Here is a 25,477-nt window from a genome sequence, read left to right on the forward strand (position 1 = left end):
TACCCAAATATCAGAATGAGGCCTGTTATAATGCCGATAGGATCCAGAGCAGGTGGACGTCAATCCCTGAAAGAATCTGCCCTGTCCAGTTGTCAAAATTAAAAGCCATTCACCTACAGGCTCTGCCTACGCAGGGCCTTGCAGTACGCCAGAGAATAACTGGAATGGTATGATGCATCTATCTGCTGTCTGAATGCCAGGGGTGATGAAAGTCCTAAGTACCAAGGTGAGCTGCTATCTTTCTAACTACCCCCACCTCATCCCCCACCTTCGGAGGCCAGTCTGACCACATATCCCCCAGGCCCTGTTTTTCATGGTAATTTCCTCAAGGACTCAAGTCCAGCCCCGAACACTAGACTGACAGTCCAGTGTCCTGAGTTTCTCACCTAATTCTTACTTGTCTTTTGGGATTGACTCCTTCTTCCAGAATCTAATACATCAGCTCCCAGAATACGTCCTGATCTATAAGTAAAACGACAGACTGGAACCAAGAAATGACACACTGTCTGAACAGAGTCACCTAGAGGAGCACTGTTCCCTTACCTTGGAAAGTCACCCTGGAAAGAGTATCAGTGTGGGCAGCACCACTGCTCTCTGTGTCCCCCCTGAACTTAGTGAGTTGGAATGCTAATTTCTGTCGGCAGTCCCCAGGCCTCACCCACTTCCAATCTTAGTTTTTTCTCTCCTTTCCCATCAGAAATGCCTAGAATATCTCTTGACCAGATAGAAGAATGGCTGAGCCACAATGAGGTTCAAGTTGGAAGATGGTAAAAGTTATGCTTAGTTTGGAGCCAAATTCCAAAGGCCTCCACCTGCCACCTACACTGAAGTATTTGGACTCTTTCCTATTGTCATTGTGGGAAAGTGGGGGGGGTGGGCAGTGGAGGTTTATGGTAGGAGAAGAACAAAAATGAAATCACAGCTTGTATTATAACCACGTCCTTCTGACCTAACCCCACAGGACCAAAATCACAGGAAGAAGTCTTTCACTCTATTTGAATGAGGGCCCAAATCATTGTCAGGCTTAATGACAAACATTTTAGCTTTCTTTAAGATGAGTATGTTGTTTCTTTCTTATGAAGAGAAGAAGTAACAGATACCAGCTCAGCTTGAAAAGAAAACCTTGAGAGGGACTCAGGATTTTCTAAAATCAAGCTCGGTTTTGTTTCTCTTGGCTGTTCTGGTAGCAACACTGTCCTTTCCTCCCATGTGAATGGTACTGCACGAGGCCCTTAGGATTTTACAAAAGATAGAGAAGACCCCATTCCTGTTCTCAAGGACTTCATTATCTAAGGATCCCTTCCAACCACTCTGTCATTCCCTGACCTCAACTGCCCTTACCCAGTTTCATGTTTGAACCTGAGACGTTTCAAACAGTCTGCCCAAGAGGAAAGATACTACCTCCCAATCACACTAGCATTTCAATCCCTCAAGCAATATTTTACAGCAATTACTTTCAAAAAGAGAAGTTCTTTATTATGCATGAGGCAAGAGACATAGACTAACCACATTTATTTTAATAAACAGTTATAAATTAATACATGCTGTTTAGTGAATAGACACACCATTTTTTAAAGTGCTTTTAATCCTTTTAAATTTTAATGTAAATTTAAATGTAATTAAAGATGAATGGCTGGGAAACATTTTTGCTATGGCATATAACCCAGTAAGGATGCCAAACCATCTTGAAAGCATATAAAACTCCGAGAGGTTATGATGCTTTTTTCTTTTTTTTTTTGGAGGGGTGGGGGTAGAGTGTAAACAGAAAAATATCTGTGTAAAAAAAAAAAGGCTATACTGAAATAAAGTAGTGTTCCTAAATGCAAATACTGCTACAGTAGAATATGGAAAAGAATGCATTTTGTAAAAATGTGATATCTCTCTTTGGGTACTCCAAAGAGAATTGCCTCATAAGAATATATAATGGTAAATGAAAATAAAAATCAACAAAGAAAAGGAGTTATTGGGTTAATATCCCAACTATCAGAGTCACTAATGTGGATTTCTAAATAAAGCCCATAAACAACCATTTGGTTTATATTCAAGTTCCTCTTCCTTTCCACTTACTCCCATTTACACCGTCACTCATGGGAAAATGCGATTTATGTAAAGTAAATAAGTACAAGTATTGGATTTATTCCCCAAATATTTTCACATCCTAACCAAAAACACATTTGGATAAATATCTATAAATGCTGCAAGAAGTTAGTGGCCCTTGACATATTTGAAAGGTTAAATCAACAAGGCAGTAAATGATTTTAAATTACTTACCAAGATTAGAACATAGGTTTAAATCACCTTGAAGTAGAAACACAGTTATTAATAATGACTATAATATAGACTTTTTGCTTTCTATTATAATTCTATCTCATAAATTTAAATATTTGCATAACATGCCAGTAAAATATTTCAGTATCTCTAACATTTTCTTGTCAATTTCATTTATTTTTTATCCTGTGTCTGAAAACAGTCATATTATCCATAATATTATTTTGATGAGTTCTTAATGTACCTCAAAATTTACACACTTAATTAGGTTTTATCCCATTTTGTTTTAAGCAATATCAATAAGGTTAGTAAAAATTAAAAATAATGACAAATCTAGCCAATTAGAGTGAATCAAGAGACTAGTGTTTATTCTGTTACCTAAAAATAAGACATAGTCCCCTTTATATAATCAAGGTAAAATATTATTTTTTAAAATGAAAACGTCTATGAAATGATGTAAAGAATACCACACTGATAACATTCTATAGGTCAGATTTTAGGACTTGAGGAAAATGGATCTTAGATACAGTGAAATTCTTTAGTCTTACAAAGTTCCAAAGACATCAGAAGACCTCCAAAGATCCAAAACATTTTATTAGCTTAAACTTGAAAGTTTCTGTGATAAATTATTTGAGCAGACTCCAACAATGAGAAGCAATTAAAATTTTATTTTGAAATGTAGCTTTGTTTATTTTTTTAATAAAGATTTATTTATTTATTTGACAGAGAGCACAAGCAGAGGGAGAGGGAGAAGCACACTCCCAGCTGAGCAGGGACTTGATCCCAGGACCCTGGGATCATGACCTGAGCCGAATGTGGGACTCAATCCCAGGACCCTGGGATCATGACCTGAGCCGAAGGCAGATGCTTAACTGACTGAGACACCCAGGCTCCCTGAAAAGTAGTCTTCTTTAAAAACAAAAAAACAAAACAAAACAAAACAAAACTTGGAAAACATTTCTCATACTTCTGTGTTAAGCTCTACTTGGTTTGTCATTTTAACATTTCTGGGTGCAATGTTTTCTATTAAGAACTTAGAGGACAAAGGGGCGCCTGGGTGGCACAGCGGTTAAGCGTCTGCCTTCGGCTCAGGGCGTGATCCCGGCGTTCCGGGATCGAGCCCCACATCAGGCTCCTCCACTATGAGCCTGCTTCTTCCTCTCCCACTCCCCCTGCTTGTGTTACCTCTCTCGCTGGCTGTCTCTATCTCTGTCAAATAAATAAATAAAATCTTAAAAAAAAAAAAAAAGAACTTAGAGGACCCAAAGATAAATAAGACAGGAGCCATGTCTTCAAAAATTTTACAGACTGGTTGGCAATTGCTTCCGTGCAAAATAACACAAGAGTGAATGGATTTGAAAAGTCTATAGATGTCTCTCACAAACAGAGGAAGCTCTAACTAGATGCCACAAGGAGTCAAGTAAACATGTCAATGTAACACTGAGGCTCCAGGTAAACAGTTGAAGGTGAACAGACTTTACCTAGTTGGTTTGGTTTGCATTACTATATCCTCGAGCTGAGGAATGACACTCTTCCAATGCTGTATGTGTCCAAACTGTGTTACTCTGTAGAGTACTTTCACATACATCTTTTTATTCATGTCTCACAACAATCCCATCCAGTGCAGAGAACTATTTCCCTCACTTTCTATCAGAGAAAACTAAGGCTAATACATTAAACAACTTGTCCAAAGTCACTCCAACCACTGAGATGCTGGGATTCTACCAGATTCCCTTCTTTTCCATTCTTTTCAATATCTCACTCTACCCCACCACAATTCCATGAGGCGCTCCCATTCATTCATTCTCAAACACTCACTGACCATCAGCAATGTGGTGGGCACCTGGGGTAAAAAGTGTGTAAGATATGGTGCCTTATCTCTAAAAGATTACCATCTTTTATGGAAGATAAATTCATAAAGAGCTAATTATAGTATAATCTGGTAAATGCAATGATAAAGCTGTCTTAACGTGCAGGGGTGAGGAAAAATCCAGGAGAGCCTCCTAGAGAAGGTGAATTCCAAACTGAATCTTCAAGGGTAGGTAGGAGTTTGCCAGGTGAGGGAAAGAGGAGGTGGGAGTCCCAGGGAGGGGCGGGGAGGAAGCTATTCCAGACAGGTATTGAGCATAAATGAACAGCAGCAAAGAGAGAAACAACAGGATGTATTAGCAAGTTTGGTGCTCTCAGAGACTAAGGCTCACTGCAAGAGATGAGGCTGAAAAATGTATTACTCAAAAGCTAAAACTGAAATATATAAACTATAAAGGAGATTTATGCTAATTTGTAATAGAATGTTCCTTTTTTCTCTTTCAACATTACATTTTCTACTTTTTCACAAGCAAACTATTTTTACCTACTTCAACTTTTTAATCAGCTTTTTACTGAAGTATAATTTACTTACAATAAAATTCATTAGTTTTCAATATACAATTCTTTGAGTTTTGACAAATACATATAGTCATGTAACCACCACCACAATCAACCTACAGAAAATTCCCATCTCTTCGGAAAGTTCCCTCATGCCTCTTGCCCTCAATCCCTCCTTCCCATCCCTGACCCCTGGCCATCAGTGATCTTCTTTCCATCACTAAACTTTCGTCTTTTATAGAATTTAGAACACATGGAATCACATGGTATGCAATGTTTTGTGTCTCTCTTCTTTCACTCAGCAGAATGCTTTGGAGATTCATCCATGTTGTGCTGTCCAACCAGCCTCCAATCCTCTGTGTTGCTAAATAGTATCCCACCATATGGACGCACCACACTGTGCTCATCTGCTCACCAAGTGATGGACATGTGAGCTGCTGCCAGTTTTTAGCTATTACGAATAAAACTACAGTGAGTAGTCACATACAAGCCTTTGTGTGGGCATGTGTTTTCCTTTCTCTTGGGTAAATATCTAGGAGTGGAATTGCTGGGTTTTATAATAAGCATATATTTAGCTTGATAGGAAACTGATTTCTAAATAAATTGGAACTGTGGGGCAATAATCGTTCCTTCTCATTAAAGATTCTTTTGGTCACACAGCCCAAAGCACTTCTCAGCTGTCCCGCCCAATTCATGAATTTGGCATCGTTAACCCAGATATGTGTACCCCTTGCAGTTTTCAGAGCATGTTCACATGCACGATCCTATTTTACCCTTCTAGCAACTCTGTAAGATAGTCCTGGTTGATATTCAGCAGGTAAGTGTCAGAGACAACCTTACCAGATGTGTATGTTATCTATCTGATTGGCTGACAGCCAAGCTAAACTGGCTGTCAGACATTCCAAATATCACTTTTGGAGTAGGTACTATAGGCCCCATTTGAAGACAAGGAAACTGAGGCTCAAAGAAGTTAAGGATCTTGACCACCATGAGACCTCAGAAAACATAAGGACAAAGGACTCCTACCTAGCACTTCTAAACTACTGTCTTTTCCATGTCTTGTGAGCACCACAAAGGAGAAAATAGATGGGTGCAGGGAATATTTGAACTATAATTAGATTAATAAAGAGGGTTCCTTTCTTCCCACAGACCTTGAGAAGAGTTTGTCCTATGATGTTCCCAAATTCAACTCTAGAAAATATTAGCAAAAATACGTTGAATTTCTCTCCCTAAAGAGGGACAAGAATAGAAAACAATATCAGAAATGCCAGAAGCTTCCATCTTTGAGGGGAGAGGGCGATAAGCCAAACTCTGTGATGACAAGGATCAGGGACTTTCCATGCTCTGTGTATCCAGGCTCATTGTGATCCCACAACCAACTCTGTCAGAGCCAGGCCAGACACCTGGCAGCTACAGCTCAACTATCAAGCCCCACTTCACTACTTCGTGAATTTTGTTTTTCTTTCTTTAGCTCAAAGAAAGATTCAAGTAATTTAAAAGGAGCTCTTTCCCCATTTTCATAAATAATAGCTATACTGCCACAATCTTACCAACCTTCCTAAAAGTCACTAACAAACATTTAGTTTGATAAAACTGAATAGAATACAAATGAGGACAAAATTAACAATACCTGGATCCAACAGCAACCCCAAGATGCAGTCATGGTCTCCACAGAGTGACTTGTAAAAGTAGCAACAGCACCAAATCCCCGCTTTCCAAGGCCATGGAAAGTGCATTTTTCTTTTAGGGGTGCGAATCGCTCACATATGTTCACCCTGGCATTGTCCCTGGTCCCAAGCTTAATATATTCAACTGTCTGACAACCCGAAACGGGAAAAGAGCTTTTCAAATCTAAATATAAACATACTTTATTTTCAAGGTTGATCTGGGTCTGAATACAATCTGTCCTTACAATTTAGTATCTAAGACTCATCCTATGTATCCTGGATCAGTGAGTCCAAAATTGAGCGTTGAAGAAACTACAGTTGTACTTACCTTCATGAAGCAGAAGTTTCTTGAGACAAAATTACCAGAAGTTATTGGATGAATGATCACCAAGATACATATAGTTTGGTGAAAAGAGCAAAGAGCATTAACTGTGCAAGTAGGAAAGGAAGGTTTCTACCCCAGACCACCATGGGAAGGATCCATGGACAACCGTTCAGAGTGGTTTTCTCTGGAAAAGGCAACAGGGACCAGGGGTCAGGGGTCAACAAATACTTACTTTCCCTTGCATTGCTAGACTTTCCCTTCATTGTGGTCATATATTAACACCCTCTGCCCCCGTTTCCCCATTTTAATAAGTCATGAATATGGTAATTACATAAAAATAGAGATAATATAAACATACTTCAATTTCCTTACATCTTAATACTTTGTCATCTTTGCTTCAGTTCTTATTTTCTTTAAATAAATATCCATAGATTACAAATGTGCAATGTTTTATCTTCCCCATCCCATTCTCTTTTTTCTCCAGAGACACTTATTATCAGTGGTGTTCAAACTGTGCATGTGTTTGTACCTTCAATACATATAAATGTATAAACATAGCATTACTTGCGTGTTCTTTAACATCATAGAAATTGTATGATAACTACCAATGTTTCCTCAACTCACTTTTTTAAATTCAGAGCTGTTTGTTAAAGTAATTCAGGCTGATCTGTGTAACACTGGTTCATCTATTTTAACTGTTTTCTAGTATTTCATTGTACAAACGTGCTCCAATTTATTTACTCATTCTCCCATAATAATAAGTTCTTATTATTACAAACAACTGCAATCAACACACATGTAGATGTCTCCTTCGAGACTGTGTGAGCGTGTCTGTAATGTGTGGGCCTAGACTCAGGATACGCTCATTTGCACAGGAGCTCTCAAGTGGCTGCAGCAGCCGCTCATTGCTCCATAGCACTTTGCTAAAGTCAAACTTTACAAGTTTTGTTAAATTTAAATATTATCTCATGTTTATTATATTTTCAATAAATATATAAGTAGGGGTGAGAGAAGGCGTATGGGACTCCAAGATGTCACCAAGGCCCAAAAAGACATACTGCTAAGCCAGTATCTCCAACTAAAAGAGCAGCAAATTCATTTAAAGCAGTGGCGGTCTCATCCCCTCATCCATCCCACCTCGCGCTAGTGATATCTGACTCCCCACCCTAAATCCCAGCCTGGTTCCATCGCCAGACATCAGTGCCCTGCTTAAAAGGGCTCTGGTGGCCACTCACATAAAATCCTATGGTTGACCCCATTGCCAGAGGTGGCTAGGATCCAGCCAGCTTCTAGACCCACCCGGAAGGTCATGGACAGCTCTATTACCAGCCCCGTTCAGCCAGGTTTCATTCCAACTGTGTCCTACTGTTGAAGGGAAATGAGAGAATGGCATCACTGCAGAAAAAATTCCCATGGCAACCAAGCGAGGTCATTGGTGTAACCGAATCTATATAAGGGTATGAGGGGAACAACTGACAGAGGTCCCAAGTTTCAGAAATCAATGGAAAAACTTCCACCTGGGACAACCTACAACGGGTGAGAGTCTGTCTCAGCAATTCTTTTTGTAACTGAACGAGACACACAGATCAATAACTGAATGGTAACGAACGTGATGATACCAACTGTTATCATGTAGCTTAGCAAACACTACATACAGGAAAAAAAAAAAAGACCCTAGAAATAACCGGAATATCCAATAATGAAGGACTCATACAATAAAATGCTATGTGCCAGGCAGTGAATGCTTTAAATGTATTACCTCATTTTGCCCTGACTCTAACCCTATAAGGTAAACACTATTACAATCCCCATTCTTGCAGAAAACAAAACAGGGCCTTTCAAATGTTAAATAATTTGGTAAAGGGTCACATTGTCAATTATGGATTAAATCAGGATTCACCCTCAAAGTCAGGTTCTGAACAACTGCTTTATATTCTCATTAAAAAGAGGAGAGGGGCACCTGGGTGGCGCAGTTGGTTAAATGGCCGACTCTTGGTTTCCGCTCAGGTCATGATCTCAGGGTCCTCAGATTGAGCCCAGCATCGGGCTCCGTGCTCAGTGAGGAGTCTGCTTGTGGATGCTCTCTCTCCTTCTCTCTCTCTCTCTCTGTCCCTCTTGCCCTCTGCCCCTCTTCACTCATGCTCTATCTCTATCTCTAAAATAAATAAATAAATAGATAAACCTTTAAAAAAAAAAAGAGGAGGAATATTCACAATACATTGTAAATATATATAAATATTCAAATCCATAGAAAGAAATAGCATATGCATATAAGCAAAAATGTTCATAGTTCTTACTTTGGGGCAACAGAACTTCATATGAATTTCATTTTATTTTCTACTTGTGCTGTTCTTTATTTTTCAAATTTCTACATTTGAAAATAAATATATTACTTTCCTAATCAAGAAAATATTATTTTAAGACACTGTATGAAACTTACACTTCCCATTTGCCCATCCATTTGCTATTTGGTTTTTGTTCAGAACACAGATATTATCCATAGCTCCCACAGATGAGTGCTTAATAAATACTCTTCAAGATGAGAATAACATGTAAGTGCGCTCTGAGGGCAAATGTCTTATTCCATGAACTAGAGAGAGAATCAAGAGCCTTCTCAGAAAACAAAGCGCTGAATGTTTTGTGGTAATCTCCCCCAAATTAAGTAGAGAAAATGCTCTTTAAGATAAGGTTCAGGAGCAGCATAATACGGTAGTCTGAGTTTTGTAAAAACAAAAACACATTTTGCATATTAGTTCTGTCACTAAAAGCTGCATTAGCTTTCAAGTCATCTGGACCATAGGAAGACTGACAGAGATAGGTTTTGAAATGGCAGCATAAAGGAGGAGAGGAATATTAGTAGGCAATGAGGCTAACCGTTGCCTGGGAAGTGGACATTGGCAATTACTTCATTGATCCCATACAACTGAGAGAGTATGAACTGTTTTTTGGTTTATTTGATGCTTAAAAAATCAAAAAACTAGATACCTTACTCAAAAAAACTCAGAAATCCTATCAAATACGAATTATGCTAACAATAATATCTGTAAGTACCATAGAAGCTGACGCCAGAGAATTTTTGTAACTTTGACCTGGTCACAGTAGTTAGTAGCAAAGATTAGAATCCAAAACTCTTCACGCCTAGTTCTCTACGCTTCCACTAAGAGATGCCAAATGAGGTGACCGTCTAACACCTCTACCCTTCTCCCCTCACCCTAGAAATAACGTTTATCCTAAGAAATGTAAGAACATGCGAGATGGCCTTAGCAAGGTTTTTTACAGTCTACCTTTGTACCTTTCCAGGCCCATCACCATCCTCTTCCATCTTCTCACCATGAACCTGGCTCCTCCAGTCACTAGGCAAGTATGTCTTATACTTTCACATCCTCATACCTTTGCTTGTCTTCTTTCCTGTCCTGAATATACCCTTTCTCCCTTCTTAGCCTCGGGGAATCCTTCATCCTTCCGTGTCATGTTCCTCTGAAGGCTTGTTCAACCCCCAGAGAGAACTAACCCGCTCCTCCTTGTTCCCATTTTACACCAGTCCTGGTTTGATTCATCTGTGTATCATCACCCCTAACCCTGTGCAGGGCATACAGTGGGTGCCAATACAGTAACCAATTACCAAGCATCAGTTAAGTGGCCAGTGTTGCCTTAGGGGCTGGAGAGACAGAGACTATAGGCATCCTGTGTCTGAATCGGGCTCACAGTACAGTGATTTGATACAGCAGTAAACAGGAATCACTGTTGCGGCAGCATCAACAGAGGATTCAATAGTTTATAGAATTGAACTGAAGAAAATAAGAAATGTTACATGGGTGCAGTCAGTGATCACTCTGGTCCACTGTTAGCACTTTGTGGCATTCAGGGATGTTGCATAAGAGAAGATGACTGTTTTCTATGGAATCAACCTCAAAAGATCAGTGTATTCAAACTAACCCTATTATCTACTGCCTTCAGCCAACTTCCCTCCCCAGCCTTTCTCTCTGTGATATCACTATGGTTTTTCTAAGACCCAGACTTTAAAGCTTTGTAATCTTTGGTTACTCCCATTCCTCATCTCTCATATCCAAAATGTATTAATTGATCTTCATTTAATAATATTTGGTTCTCGATTTCTGAGATCATTACTCCTCCAAACTATTAGTCCCTCAAATCTGAATTCTCTCTGGTCTTTCTCCTTTCCCATCTATTTGTCACAGAACCAAAAGAATGTTTTCCAAAAAACGTTTATCCAAAAATTCCCCTATTTGTAAGTGTGCAGTAGTTCCCACTAACAATAAATCCAACCTGGCCCTGTCCTAGGTTTCCACCATTATTCAGACATCATCTTCCCTCCAATGTGTCATCTATATGCACCTTTCAGAAATGCCCTATACATTCCCTTGTCAAGTATATGTAATAAGTAATGATCACCAACAAAATGTACTTCTCAAGTTCTTCTTGGGAGAATTCCTATAGAATGTGGTTCCAAGGAAAATCTGATCATTCTTAAGCCCAATGGCAACTAACAAGGGTTAAATACAATTTAACCAATCTTGATAATTTCACCCTCAATTTCCTTCAGAAATACTGGATGGATGTCATCTGGTCCCAGTGGTTTGCTGATCACCCACTTTGTCAATCAGGAAAACCTCTAAGCTGTCTATTTCTAAAGAAAACAAATTTTCTTAATGTTTTCCTCAGAAAAATGCTTCAATTTAATGATACAAAGCTCTGAAACTTCCTGGAAATTTCCCATGCAATTTTTCAATACAAAGGAAATCAAGAATGTAAGGAGTCCCGTAAGACTTTGGCCTTTGAGCTCCCCTGGAGAAATCAAAGCACCTTCTGTTAATTGATATTATTGATGCATTTTCCCAATAGCCATCAAAATGGCACTGATTCTTAGGAAACCATTTTCAATGTGAAATTCATCACAAAATTTTTCTTTACTGCTATGAGTACAAAATATGTACTCACCAGTTTGCTTCAGGGACTGTAATTCTCAGAATACCATGGGGCTGTCAAAGAGGACTTTTACAGACTAAGAAAAAGATAAAAGTTTCAATGAAATTCAGAGCAATAATCTGACATAGCTGCAAATACAGCAGCTCTGGACTACCCTGTGGGTGAGGCAAGAACCAGAAACTAGGAGGCAGAAAACAAAAAGAGACAAAAAAGAGAGAGTCCAAACCAAAGAAAGAGACAGGGAAAAGAAAGGGAGATAAAGAAGGGAACAGAAAGAAAGGCAGAGATGGTTAGTAGAGAGGTACAGAGAAAGAGAGAGACAAGCAGACTAAATAACAGAGACACAAAGAGAAAAAGGAGAGACAGAATTCAAACTATGAAGAAGAAATACTTAAATTTCCTAGTTCTACGTGATTAAGTTCAATGCTAATTATAACCTTTTGATTACTGAACACATTTCTTAAATTCACGCACAACATCAGTTATCAAAAACCTATAGTTATTAACCAGTGATATTTTCTGTTAGGAAAAAGGAATCGGAGAGATTTGCTAAAGAAAAGGAAAGAATGAAATGTGAGCTGGATAAAATACCTGGATCCAACAACCCACATTATTTCAGCAGTAAGTCTACAGAGCACATCATCCATACTTGCAGAATCTCAAAAGAAAACCTCTTCCTGGAAGATTTTTCTTAACATTAAACATTGAGAATATCACTAATGTGATCTAAAGGTCCGACTATACTAAAGGCTCTACAAAGCAAATGAAAAGAGACATCAGCCCTGCCTCCAGAAGCTTTGAAACTAAGAAGACAGCAATGATAAAGATAAATATTATATGAAAACTAAAAACACTAAGTAAAAAGTCAGGATTTCACATTGTATAAGCATAAATCTGAGTGAATGTCATAAGATTATGGGGGAAGAAGAAACCAGGTAACGTTTAAAAAGTAAAAGAGAAGCAGCTTTCTTTTCTCTTGGAGAAAATGACCAATTAGCCAAATATCTACCTTAACTTCATGCCTCAAGCGGCAAGTCGATTTTTGTTTTTAATATCAAATGCGGAGTGCTGGGTTAATTACACTCCTTAATTCAGAGTATACCATCATCATTGGCCTATTCAAGGCAAATCTCTTTTATTTGCTTGTTTTATTTTTTTTATTATGTTATGTTATTCACCATTCAGTACACCATTAGTTTTTGATGTAGTGTTCCACGATTCATTGTTTGCGTATAACACCCAGTGCTCCATGCAATACATGCCCTCCTTAATACCCACCACCAGCCTATCCCAATCCCCCACCCTCCTCCCCTCTGAAACCCTCAGGTTGTTTCCCAGAGTCCATAGTCTCTCGTGGTTCATTCCCCCTTCTCTTTACCCGCCCCCCTCATTCTTCCCTTCCTTCTCCTACTGATCTTCCTATTTCTTATGTTCCATAAATGAATGAAACCATATGATAACTGTCTTTCTCTGCTTGACTTATTTCACTTAGCATAATCTCCTCCAGTCCCGTCCATGTTGCTGAAACTTATTTATTCTCTTTTAACCCCATTCCTCATTCCCACCTCTGCCCCACATCCTAAGTGGACAACCATTCTAAGATGTTTTTTGTTTATATGTCTTCTTATAAGATGTGAAATATTACTCTGTGTGCATGCAAAATTGTATTTATATCTATGCAAATGTATTATGCATTTCATTCTATTTTTTATTATTTTTACTCAGCTTTATGTATGTAAGATCCATCCATGTTGCTATTCATATATTAGACTGTTGATTCTGACTTCTGTAAAACATTCCCTGTAAAACATCCACCATATCTTACATGTCTACTCTCCTAGTGAGGGACCTCCAGATGGACACTACCCCCACAAATAAGGCTATCATAATTATCTTTGTGTATGTACCCTTAGATAACTCAATGACAATTTCTTTGGGAAATGTACCAAGGAAGTGAATTACTGGGTCATTGAGTACGAAAATATATTTAAGTTGGCTGAATACTACCAGTATATTCTCCAAGTTGATGGCACCATGCTCCATGCCCACCAATCAGTGCATGAGGGTTTCTGCGTCCTCCCAACCCCACCAACACATTTTACATCTCTGTTGTAAAATTATTTCATTATTTTTAAAATTTTCATTGTTCTGATTACTAATGAGCCGAGCACTCTCTATACACATGTTAGCTTTTAGGGTTCCTCTTCTTTAAATTATTTATTTAGAACCTTCGCCCATTTTTCTATGAGTGTTACTGTCTTTTTATTGTTGATTTCCAATAGTTCATAACGTACATATTAATCTCATAACAATTTCAGACAGTGTTAAGATCTTCTCCCATTTTGTCATCTAACAGGTTTCATTATGGTATCCTTCCTTGTAGAAATACTTAATTCTGATGCAATCAAATTCAGTAATGTTTTTGTTTTATGGTCTGTGCTTCTCAAGTTGTGTTTTTGTGAGAGTGTGAAGGCACATAGGAGATAGATGTGTAAGTCCCATTCTTAAGGGAACATCTAAGAGGAAAATAGAAATACCTGGGAGATGTGGTTAGAAATACCCACCATGAGGCAAGGTGAAGAGGAAAGTCTCTTGGGAAGGCATGACTTGGGGGAGGGTTAGGAAGGCTCTGTCACATATCAGCTGTGAGACCTTAAACAAAGTGCTAAACTTCTCAGAGCCTGTCATCTGTAACATGTGAACAATACCTAGCCCAAAAGACAATGTAAGTAACAGAATCTGCACAGTGACTAGTGTATAAAAGGCATTCAATAAATGTGAGTCCCTTTGCCCCTTCCTCCTCATTCCTACTCCCGTCATGATGCAGAGAGAAAATGTGTAATCTCTAACACTTTGGAATTGGATCCTTCAGCTGATCCTATACCTGCAAATTCCAAGAATCAGGTTCTCTAGAACACTTTTGCTCACACTGTGATTAGATAGCAGACAAAGATTAAGCCCTGAAAAAAAAACTGCAAGTCCTACTTCCCTGATGAGACCAAAGGAGGAGAAGAGGACAGGCGCAAATAACTAATTATCTGATGATGGGGCCTTGTGCACAAATTAGCTAGCACTTCACTAAGAAATGGATCAAAATTATTGGCTACGGAATGTCTTCCTTTGGTAGATATGCTAAGAGTATGCAGGAAGGCTATTTTAAGTTCCTATGAGATGAATACAATAAGAGTTTGGAATATGCTTAAACTGCACTTTTCTAGACTTTCCAATCCATGCTGCTTAAATTTGCAGAAAGAATAGACTGAGGCAAACAATCTAATCATGATTTGACTGATGTTCATTTACCCTTCTCTTTGCTATGTGCCTTTCCTTTGGATGCTCACCAAAACTTATTGCTATTTGGATATGACAGGGACATAAAAGACATATGGAAACCACATAGGGCTAAAGGAAACTTGTTTGAGTATGAATACATTTTTAAATATTACTTTTAAATATGTGATATTTCTCCCAATCTATTCATCAGATCAATGGGTATTTAATATGCATCTATTACATAACAGGCACTGAGCCTATTGCTAAAGGACATACCAAGGTAAGATGCAGCTTTTACCCTGGAGGAGGTCACAGTTTCTCAGCAGAGAGGACCATGTAAACAACTGACTTCAATAAATTGTGATCATTGCATTCTATAGGCAAAGTGCTAAGAGAATAGAGATGAAAAAACAATTAAGTTTAAGGTTTGGATTCAGGAAAGACTTAAAGAAAAGATCCATTTTAAATGAGTCTTTAAAAACGAGTAGGAATTCTCCAAGCAGAGAAGGGTTGGGTTGGGTTGAGTTAGAAATAGGGTTAGCCAGAGGTCCAGGAAGCAGCTTTTAAGGCAAATTGGTATGAACATGTCGAGGCAAGAGCAATTAGGCCCATGTAGCTGAAGCATAAGGTGTGTGGCTAGGGAGGAACTAGACATAAGCCTAGAAACACAGCCTGGGGTCACTTTTTAAAAGGTTGTAAGAATTCGAAGGATACCCTGAACAATGAAAAGATTTTAAGGAAGGGAGTGGCATAATGAGATCCATATTTTACAAAGACAACTGAAGCAGCGGTATTGAAATGGATCAAAATGAGACTGGGGTCAGGAGAATCACTTAGGAGATGATTATAACACTAGTCAGGAGATGTTAGGTCCTGAAATCTGATGCGACAGTGAGGATGGAAAAAAGGAGTCATGTGTGACATTTTAAGACTTGGTGACCAACAAAATGTTGGAACAAGATAAATGGAAAGACTTAATTCATTCAACTAATATTTCTTGAAGCTTTTCTGTGCATGAGACATCATGCTAAGGAGTAGGGCAAAGTTTTTCAACTTCAACACTATAGGCACTTTGGAATGGAAAACTATTTGTTGAGGGGGGGAAAGAGGCCTCTTCTATACATTATGCGATGTTTAGCAACATTCCTGGCTTCTACCCGCTGAAGGCAAGGCAAGCAGTACCCCGTCTCAGTCACAACTACCAAAAATGTGTCCAGACATTGCCAAATTTCCCCTGGGGAGCAAAACTGTCCCCAGTTGAGAACCACTGAAACTGGGATCTCTAACGCTAAGAGGCTTATTATCTAGCAGAGAAATGCTTATGATATAAGCATATATAGAGTACAGGAAAAGCAGAAGGGAGGAAGAGGTCAATAACTGTTTGGGGATGAGCAAGCATAGAAAAAGTCTCCACAGAAGAGGCATTTGAGCTGAATCCTTAAATATGGGCATTCCAGGCAGAGAATAAAAACATGAAGGCAAGATACCACCTCAGACTTTAGATTTGAGGCTCCAAGCATGGGTGCCTGGGTGTATGATAACATCATTAACGAATATGAGAAACAAAGGGGAGATAGGATGATGAGTTTGTGGGACTTGTAGAACATCCAGTAGTCCTTGGAACTGCAGATAGAAGTCAAGCACATATATGTACAATTAAAAGTCATAAGTATACAGGAAGTACCTAAAGCCATGGGACTGGATCGTATTACTTAAAGAAAATGTTTATAGGCAGAAACCTTTGAAAACACCAACATTTAAGATGAGGCCTAGGAAAGAGAAGCATCCAAAAGGAAACAGCAGAATAGATGAAGGAGAGAACCCACTTTAATTTATATGGCAAACTTGACAATCAGCCTAGAACATTTCTCTTCAATCCATCAGCATGCCAAAGGAGACATGCCCCCTATTTTTTTTCACGATAACTCTCCTTATATTCTTTTTAGTCCTTTTAAAGACACTACAATTCATTTGCTACAGAGGATCAAATTGCTATTGGTGGTATTATGCGTACTATATAATCAATAGGTATCTTTTTTTTTTACTTGTTTATTTATGCAAAAAAGAATTCATATCATTTTGTTATCAAAGAGGCATAATGAAATGAGCATTGTGTTAGATATGAAAAATTGGCTTTCAACATCCATTCCAACCTTATTTATTTATATATGTATTTTTTTAAATAAGATTTTTTTAATTCTTTTTTTTTTTTTTTTAAAGATTTTATTTATTTATTTGTCAGCGAAAGACAGAGAGAGAGCACACAAGCAGGGGGAGTGGCAGGCAGAGGGAGAAGCAGGCTTCCCACTGAGCAAGGAGCCTGATGCAGAACTCAATCCCAGAACCTGAGATCATGACCTGAGCCAAAGGTAGGCACTTAACCCACTGAGCCACCCAGGTGCCCCTCCAACTTCCTTTAAATGTGTTTTTCTGTATATAAAGACTAAAAACCTAAAAACTAAATTTCTTCCTACAGCTACGGTCCTAGAAGTAATTAAAGTGTCACCACTTTTATGCACTTGAACAAGATCTGGAAGGCAGAATTAGGTGAACGCCTCTTTCTACTGCTTCTACTATTTCAGAGGCAAGCACAACTGTGCCAATGTCTTGATTTCCTACAGCAACTTCTTGATAAAAGCCATTGCTTAATCTAAGAAAAGCAACAGAAGTCTTGGTAGCCTCGTTCTACAGAATGGTTCTCAAATTCATTCCTGAGAAGCTCAAGTTACGAGGAAGTCTGCATTATGAAAACAATTTAAAACCCTATAATATATCCACATGTGCTCTAAATTTAAACCCCGGTAGAGTAGTTCCACAACTAAACATTAACTGCTAGTCAATTCTGCACACTAAGCCCAGGCTAGTGCTGTCTCTACCTCTCTCCCTCCCACTCCTGAATCACCTCCATGAAGAAAATCACGAAATACACATACTTTGACATGCCTCAGCAGAAGTACCGATCAGCACACTCAGCCCAAAATCTAAGTCCCAGTTGACTGGATTCTTAAGCTTGTAAGTGCCGTTTCAAGAGCAAGACACCCACCAGTCTGCAAACCATGAAGCTGATGTTCTAAAGCTGTGTAAACTGAGCTAAAGAACTCAGTTTCTTAGAGCACTTTGATAGGGCAGAGGGAGCATAAATTAGTCAATTTTGCTGTTTTACAGTCTTTTAACTATACTCCAGGGACAGCCAGCCTTCTGCAAAAATGAGAAATAAATAAGTTCTTAAGAAGAAATGAAAAAGGAGACAATGAATCAATACAAAGCATTTCAATAGCTTCAAAAAATCAATTTGAATCAGGTGACAAAGAATTTAGATCTTTATTATGTAATGAGTTCCTATATATCAATTCGAAAACCCTTAAAGTACCAATTGAAAAGTAGGCAAGCGATATTCACAGATAATTTATAGAAGAAAAATACAAGTAATCAATAAATAAATGAAAATATTAGTTTCACCAATAAGTAAAGAAATACAAAATAAAATAATAGTGAAATATCATTTTAAGCCGATCAAAATGGCAAAGATTAGAAAAAAAAAACCTAATGCATATGAAGACACAGGGATTAGAGATTAAGATACACTGCTGACAGGACAGTAGATGTGTACAATTTTCTGGAAAACAATTTAACAAATATACCAAGAGCCTAAAATATCAGTATTTATATTAAAATTTGAATAATTAAATATACTATTTACATTGTATTATAAATTTATATTATAATGTTATATAAATTCTATTGTATTAATATTTCACATAATTAAAAATATTTGGACAAAAAAATGGTTTCTAAGAATTTATTTCCATTTTTTATATCTATAGGAGTAGTTTCAAAGTTATTTTTTGCCACCCTCTTAAGACTCCCTAGAATATCCTAATCATTCTTCTCTTTCTGATATTCATCAAAAACATAAAAAATCTTTGAAAATCTATTCTTACTTCTGTATTACAGGGTCTGTGTAGTTATGTTATTTGAAACAGTAGGAAAAAAAGGAAGAAAGAAATAACCAAGATTCCAATAGGAGGGGTTTGGCTATGTTATTAATTGTATATTTGTGTTTTTTAACCATTAAAATTTATTTCAAAGAATATTTATTAATATGTGGTAAATGTCCACCATATATGGCATAAAAGGACACAAATATATGTAGTTTCATCTCAGATTTATAAAACAAAAATATGGGGTGCCTGGGTGGCTCAGTCAGTTAAGCATCCAACTCTTGGTTTTGGTTCAGGTCACCATCTTGTGGTAATGAGATTGAGCGAGCCCCTGTCAGGTCTGTGCTCAGCAGGGAGTCTGCTTGAGATTCTCTTCCTCTCCCTTTCCCCTGCCCCTCCCCTGCTCACACATGCATACATGCACGCTCTCTAACATAAATAAATGAATCTTTAAAAAATAAATAAAATAAGACAAAAATATATGTGCATATGGAAAAATCAGAGAAAAATTAAAATGTTAACAATGATTCTGGGAGAAAAGATCACAGACAATTGTTATTACTTTTATATTTGTGTACATGTTTTCTATAATGACCAAGTATTAGTTTTAAAATCAGAAAAATCTAAGCAAAATACGATGGGTCAACAACATCATTGATAATTAGAAGGAACCACTATTTTTTTATTACTACAAGTGAATAATATTCTAAGGAAAGACCTACCTAAAATAATTCACTGTTCCTCAAACATTGAATGAATAACTAATAAGCACTGAGTACGGTGCTAGGTGCTGAGGATAGAGAGATGGATAAGATTCAGTCCAGTTTTTCAGGAGCTCCCAGGAGCTCCCAATACAATATGCAACATACAATATTTTGGGAAAGCCCAGTACCTCTATAGAGATGCCAGTCTCCACAGAGGACTAATAAGTACTCAGTGATTTGCTGTTTGGGGTTCAGAGACTATATACCGAGACCTACCGAGTTACGTCTACAGAGGAAGGGTTAACAACACTCCGCCCAAGTTCCTCTTTCTTGCCCATATATCAGCCTTTCTTGGATTTGGCTGCTGGTTCTCATTCTTTCAGTCAGTCCATTTAAATCTTATGTCAGCTGTTATCTCAGGATTGATTTGAAATTATACTTTTGTCCTGTCTTACTTCTAAGTTTTGCTCAGTATCTTCATCTTACTTGGCCAACTTACATCTGTCTTCTTCCACTTCTCCATAGATAACTCACAGAGCCCTAACCCTGACACACAAATAAACTAACATTCACTGTAATACTCAACTCTAGAATTGGATGGTTAAAAACAATCACCTCTGGTTTTATAAGGAATCTACTCCATAGCATATGCCTGGGAGAACCCCCGCTCTCATGAACTTTAGCTTCACTGATCCGTTGTGGATTCTTAGAAAAATCACAACCTTTTCAATCTGGAAGAGACCTTACAGATTCAAATGTCAGACATCTCTCGTCTTTTTTTTTTTTAATAATTTTTTATTATGTTATGTTAGTCACCATACAGTATATCCTTAGTTTTTGATGCAATGTTCCATGATTCATTATTTGTGTATAACACTTAGTGCACCATGCTATATGTGCCCTCCTTACTACCCATCACCGGCCTAGATATCTCTCATCTTACAGGTGACGAAATTAAGGTCCATAGAGATTAAAAGACTAGACCAAGGTCACACAACTAGTAGGTGGCTAAACCAAGGACACAACATGGGTTTCCTAAGAGATGAGCACCGCAGAGCACTACCTGCATATAGAGGTCCCTTCATGTTGGCTTCACACTATCTCCTGTGGGAATTTTTCCATACCTGGTTCAGCCTAACTCTCCAGTATCCTCCAAGCTGAAAATAGCCAGACAACTGTTTATCTACTTTGAGCCCCATGGAATAAGGAGTGCGGTGAAAGTGAGTCTTGGAACACTACAATAGATTCTAGTGAGTAAAATTCACTTCCCCTGGGTTTTGAAGGCCCCAGGAGCAATCAGTAACTTGGCTCAGTTTTCAGTACCAGGAGGATAGCCAAGGAAGATCAGGCCCAGCCACAGAATGAGAAATGAGGATAAGAAAGAAACAGGAATGAGAAAACATGTCCAAAAAGAAAGTGCAGACACCAATATATTCTGCTGTCACAGTACAGGTATCAGCAGCTTTTGAGACAGATCTGTTTCAGTCAGATGGCTAAAAAGGAAAACCTTATATAAGTGAAAAGAACGTTAAAGTATTTGCATGTGAGGCAATATAGTCTAATAACTAAAAGCACAGACTCCTGAGTTTGACAGTTGGCCTCTTGCTAATTGTATAACCATAGGCAAACTACCTCACCTCTTGGAGTCTGGTTTTCTCATCTGTAGGAAAAAGGGCTAGATCTTTTAAGATAGTTGGAAAGATTAAAAAGGAAAAAGAAGTTATACATAATCTGGTGCCCAATACGGATTACTGAATAACAGAGGCAACTAAACAAAACTCCTGGTTGACACTATAGAACCCAGGCTGAGGGGTTCCCCTAATATCGCAGAGGTCACCTCTTCATGCAGTCTCAGAGAAATCAAAACAGACTACCCCAGTGGTACTTCAGAATGGTGCAGGGAGAAACCTGGCAGATCTGTCCTCTACAAAACATTTAACTGAGAAAAAATATTTTTTTAAAAAATCACTTAAAGTCTCGAAAAATTGTCTTAAGGGTCTAAAGCAAATGGAGAAACATTCATTCAAGAAAACTACTATATCTGAGAATAATGAGAGTCTATAGCATGCGGGCCATAACCTCCTTCTTCCCCCATCCCCAGTTCCATGTTATAAAAACACTATTATGGGCACTCCACTCCAAAAGGGCTGAGGCCCTATTCCTCTACCCAGCCCCAACTCATATGGTAAAAATCCTACCCTAAGTATAGCCACCAATAATATTTGGATCCTGATCCAAGACAGATCCTCTGTCTGTCTCAGTTTCCTCATAGGCAGAGGCCCCACGCTGGGAGAGGCAAGCTGAGAAGACCAGGAGCTACCACCCTCCCCTTCTAGCACCTGCTAAGGATATCACTCTGGGAGAAAAACGCCATTATCACTGTGCCTAGTTCCTGGGAAGTAGCAAGGTTCTTCCAGCAAAGAGGCAAGCAAAGAAAAGGAAGAGCTTTGCAGTTCTTACCCAGGACAGTGACTGTATTTGGAGCAGAACATAGAGAATCCCATGCCTAAGGGTGTTATTCAAAACAATGGACAGCTTGGAAAAAAACAATTAAAGGAGTGCTAGAAAACAACTAAAGGAGTGCTAGAAGCTTCATGATACTGCTAGTAACAAGCAAAATGGCAGAGCAATCCAAAGTTTAACAGAAAGAACCAAGAAAAGAAACAACCATGAAAAGCCTTCTTGGGATCACAGTAAACCCTGGTGACTGGAAAAGCTATGCACGTGTTCCTACTCAGGAACAATCAAAACAGGACCTAGGTCAGATTGAAAAGTTTTCCCAAGCTGCACACAGATCCATCAACAAAGGGCAGAAGCATCACTGGCATAAGAGGATTACACACAAACTCTGACCAAACGCAATCTGAATAATAAGCTATTCTGATACAGAGGAAAATACCGTTAAGCAAGATATAATAAAATCACCTGGACCCCACAAGGTGGAAGAGTATGTGCATGCCCAAGGCATGCTGATGGTAGAGAGAACTTCCAAGCTACTAGATTGTAGCTGAACTTGGGGCAAAAACATAAACTCCTTAAGTTTTAATAACAGCCCCCAAGTCATATGTACATCCAACAGTAAAGGGGGAAAATATAACTGACTAATGAGATCTGTGTAAACCTTTGACCAATAATTAGTTTATGGGGATCCAGGGCTGACTCCTAGTGAGCCAGACTAGAAGTTAAAAAAGGAGAAAAAAGCACTCTAAACAGGGACATCAGAATCTGTACACTGTGAGAGAAACTGACTTTATAGAGTTAGTATAACCAAATCATTAAACAAATAAAGGGCAAAGCAAACAACAAAAACAACATCAACCTCCATCAGGCAGGAGAGGGAAAGGGAGAATCAGTATCAAGAGTTGCCAGAATATATTATTTTAAATGTTCAGTTTTCAACAACAAAAAAAATGAGACATGAAAATAAATAGGAAAGTGTGACCAAAACATAGAATAAAAAGCAGGCCATAGAAACTGCCTTTGAAGGGGCCCAGTTGTAGGATATATGAGAAAAAGACTTCAAAGCAGCTTTTATAAATATGTTCAAGGAACTAAAGAAAACCATACTTAAAGAATTAAAGAAAAGTATGATGACAATGTCATAGCAAATAAAGAATATCAATAAAGAGACAAAACTTGCAGGAAAAAAATTCTGAAGCTGAAAATTATAACTGAAAAGACAAATTCAGTAACGGGCTCAACAGTATATTTAAACTGGCAAAAGAAAGAATAAGTGAACTTGATGATAGACTGATACAGGTTATATAACCTAAAGAATAGAGAGAAAAAAGGGGGGAAGAAAAATGAGCAGAACCTCAGAATAATGTGGGACACCGGAAATTGCACCTACATACTCCCAGTGGAAGGACCAGAAAAGCAAAAAAGGGTAGAAAAATATTCATAGAAATAATAGCTGAAAACTTTCCAAATTGGTTTAAAAAAAAAAAACAAAACTGACACATCCATGAAGCTCAACAACCTCCAAGCAAGAAAAAAGCAAAGAGATCCACACCTAGATACATCAAAGTCAAACTGACGAAAACCACAAATGAAAAGAAAATCGGTAAGAGCACAATGACTCATCCCATACAAGGGAATCCCAATAATATTAACAAGTGACTTCTAATCAGAAACGGCAGAGACCAAAGGACAATGGACGACAAATTCAAAGTGCTGAAGGTAAAAAATTGTTAGCCAAGAATCTCATATGCAGTAGAACTGTGTTTCAAAAATGAAAATTAAATAAATAAATAAGAATGGATGAAAGGTTGGAGAATTTTCTGCTAACAGACCTGCTTTGAGAAAAAAAAAAAAAAACTGAAGAGAATCCTTCAGGCTGAAAGCAAGTGACACCAAACAGTAATTTGGATCCTTAGCCTCACAAAAATAAAAATACTTCTAAGGAAATACTGTATAACCATATGCCAACAAATTACACAATTTAGGCAAAATGAATAAATTTCTAGGAAGTCACAAACTACTAAAATTGACTTGAGAATAGAAAATATGAATACATCTATAACAAGGAAAGATATTAAGTTAATAATTAGCGATCTTCCCACAAAGAAAATCCCAGGACCAGATGGCTTGTGAATTCTACCAAAAACTTAAAAGAATTAATACCAGTCTTTCACAAACTCTCCCAAAGAACAGAAGACCAGGTAGTACTTTCCTACCAATTATTTGAGTACAGAATTACCCTCATACAAAACCAGATGAAGATATCACACACATGCAAAATAAAACTATCGACCAATATCCCTTATGAGTATAGATGCAAAACTACTTGAGATAGTACTGGCAATCTCAATTCAGTAATATATAAAAAAAGATCATATGTTATGACCTAGTGGGATTATGGCTTCTCTGCCATATGAAAACAGTCCATGAACAGTCCAAGACTGACAGCTCACTAGTGACTAGCTATATATCCCTGATCTAGTCATTTATATTGTCTGATGAAGCTGAACTAGGGTGCTGATAAGTAAAGGTAGAAATTCACCCTGGGTAATTCCTTGCATTTGAGGCCTCCGGTTCTGTAAAAATAATTAAATCAATTCCATGTGTAAAGATCTGTTCCCCATTTCATTAACTCTAAAAATTTCTGTACATTGAGGCTGTTTGGAGGAAATTACAGTTTCTCTATCCTATACACATTTATCTCAATGCTCTATAGAATGAAACTAATGGTATACTAGTTACAAATTAGTAAGCAATAGGGCTGATAAATATCATGGATCAATAGTTGTAGATCTTCATTTAAAAAGTGACCCTACACAATAAACTTTCTTTCAGAAAGAAAGGAAGGAAAGGAAGAAGGAAGAAAAACGAATATAAGAGTAGAAAACTCATTACGCCAATGGAATGAGAAATGATTCTATCGTCCATCTTATCACCTAAATTATAATATGAGTCATTCATACTGTAATCACCTATGTTCCATGACACTGATTTTATAACGTACACAGCAAATTAACTTGAAAAGACAAAGGATACCTTCTGGGGGAGTCCCAATGCTGCTGCCAAGACCCAAAATAGCCATCTTGTGAATCCTTGGCTCCAGCATCACAGCAGATTCTTCTCCCCTTTCCCAGTGGGGTATTTTGACCGGCTCCAAGTGGACATTCTCCAACCCATCTTCCTGCAGGTTCTGGTACATGATTTGGATGGCTTTTTCCAGGCTCTTGGAGCCGCTCGGTCTGGGTCCAACAGTATCAACCAGAAGTGCCAATCGCTCATAGGATCTGTTCTGAGCTTTACCATAAACAGCAAGGTTGATGATTGCTTTAGCAACATCTCCATAGCGGGCTACTTCTTCTTTTATTTCTTGAAAAGTCCTCTGAGAGTTGTCATTCTTATATATCGCTTTCCCAGAGTTCAGCGAGAACAGGTGAACAACACCAACAAACGTGAAAAGAAGGAACTTCATTGATTCTTCCCGTTGGTTTTCTTCCTAAAATAATCTATGAAAGTAAGAAACATGTT

At 38.0% G+C, this 25,477-nt stretch overlaps 1 protein-coding gene across 4 annotated transcripts in view; it reads right to left on the reverse strand.

Annotated features, from left to right (window-relative positions):
* The window catches only part of CPQ (carboxypeptidase Q), a 439,142-nt gene that overhangs the window by 319,674 nt on the left and 93,991 nt on the right, over positions 1–25,477 (reverse strand). For all 4 annotated transcript variants that reach the window (XM_045805901.2, XM_087864711.1, XM_087864710.1 and 1 more), the window contains exon 2: positions 24,989–25,455. In XM_045805901.2, the coding sequence (XP_045661857.2) occupies positions 24,989–25,421 (433 nt within the window). In that variant the 5' untranslated portion in view covers positions 25,422–25,455. The remainder of the gene's footprint in view (positions 1–24,988; positions 25,456–25,477) is intronic.

This window comes from Ursus americanus, chromosome 9 (genome assembly GCF_024610735.1).
Source record: "Ursus americanus isolate L20-20 chromosome 9, mUrsAme1.1.p, whole genome shotgun sequence".
Taxonomy (NCBI): domain Eukaryota; kingdom Metazoa; phylum Chordata; class Mammalia; order Carnivora; family Ursidae; genus Ursus; species Ursus americanus.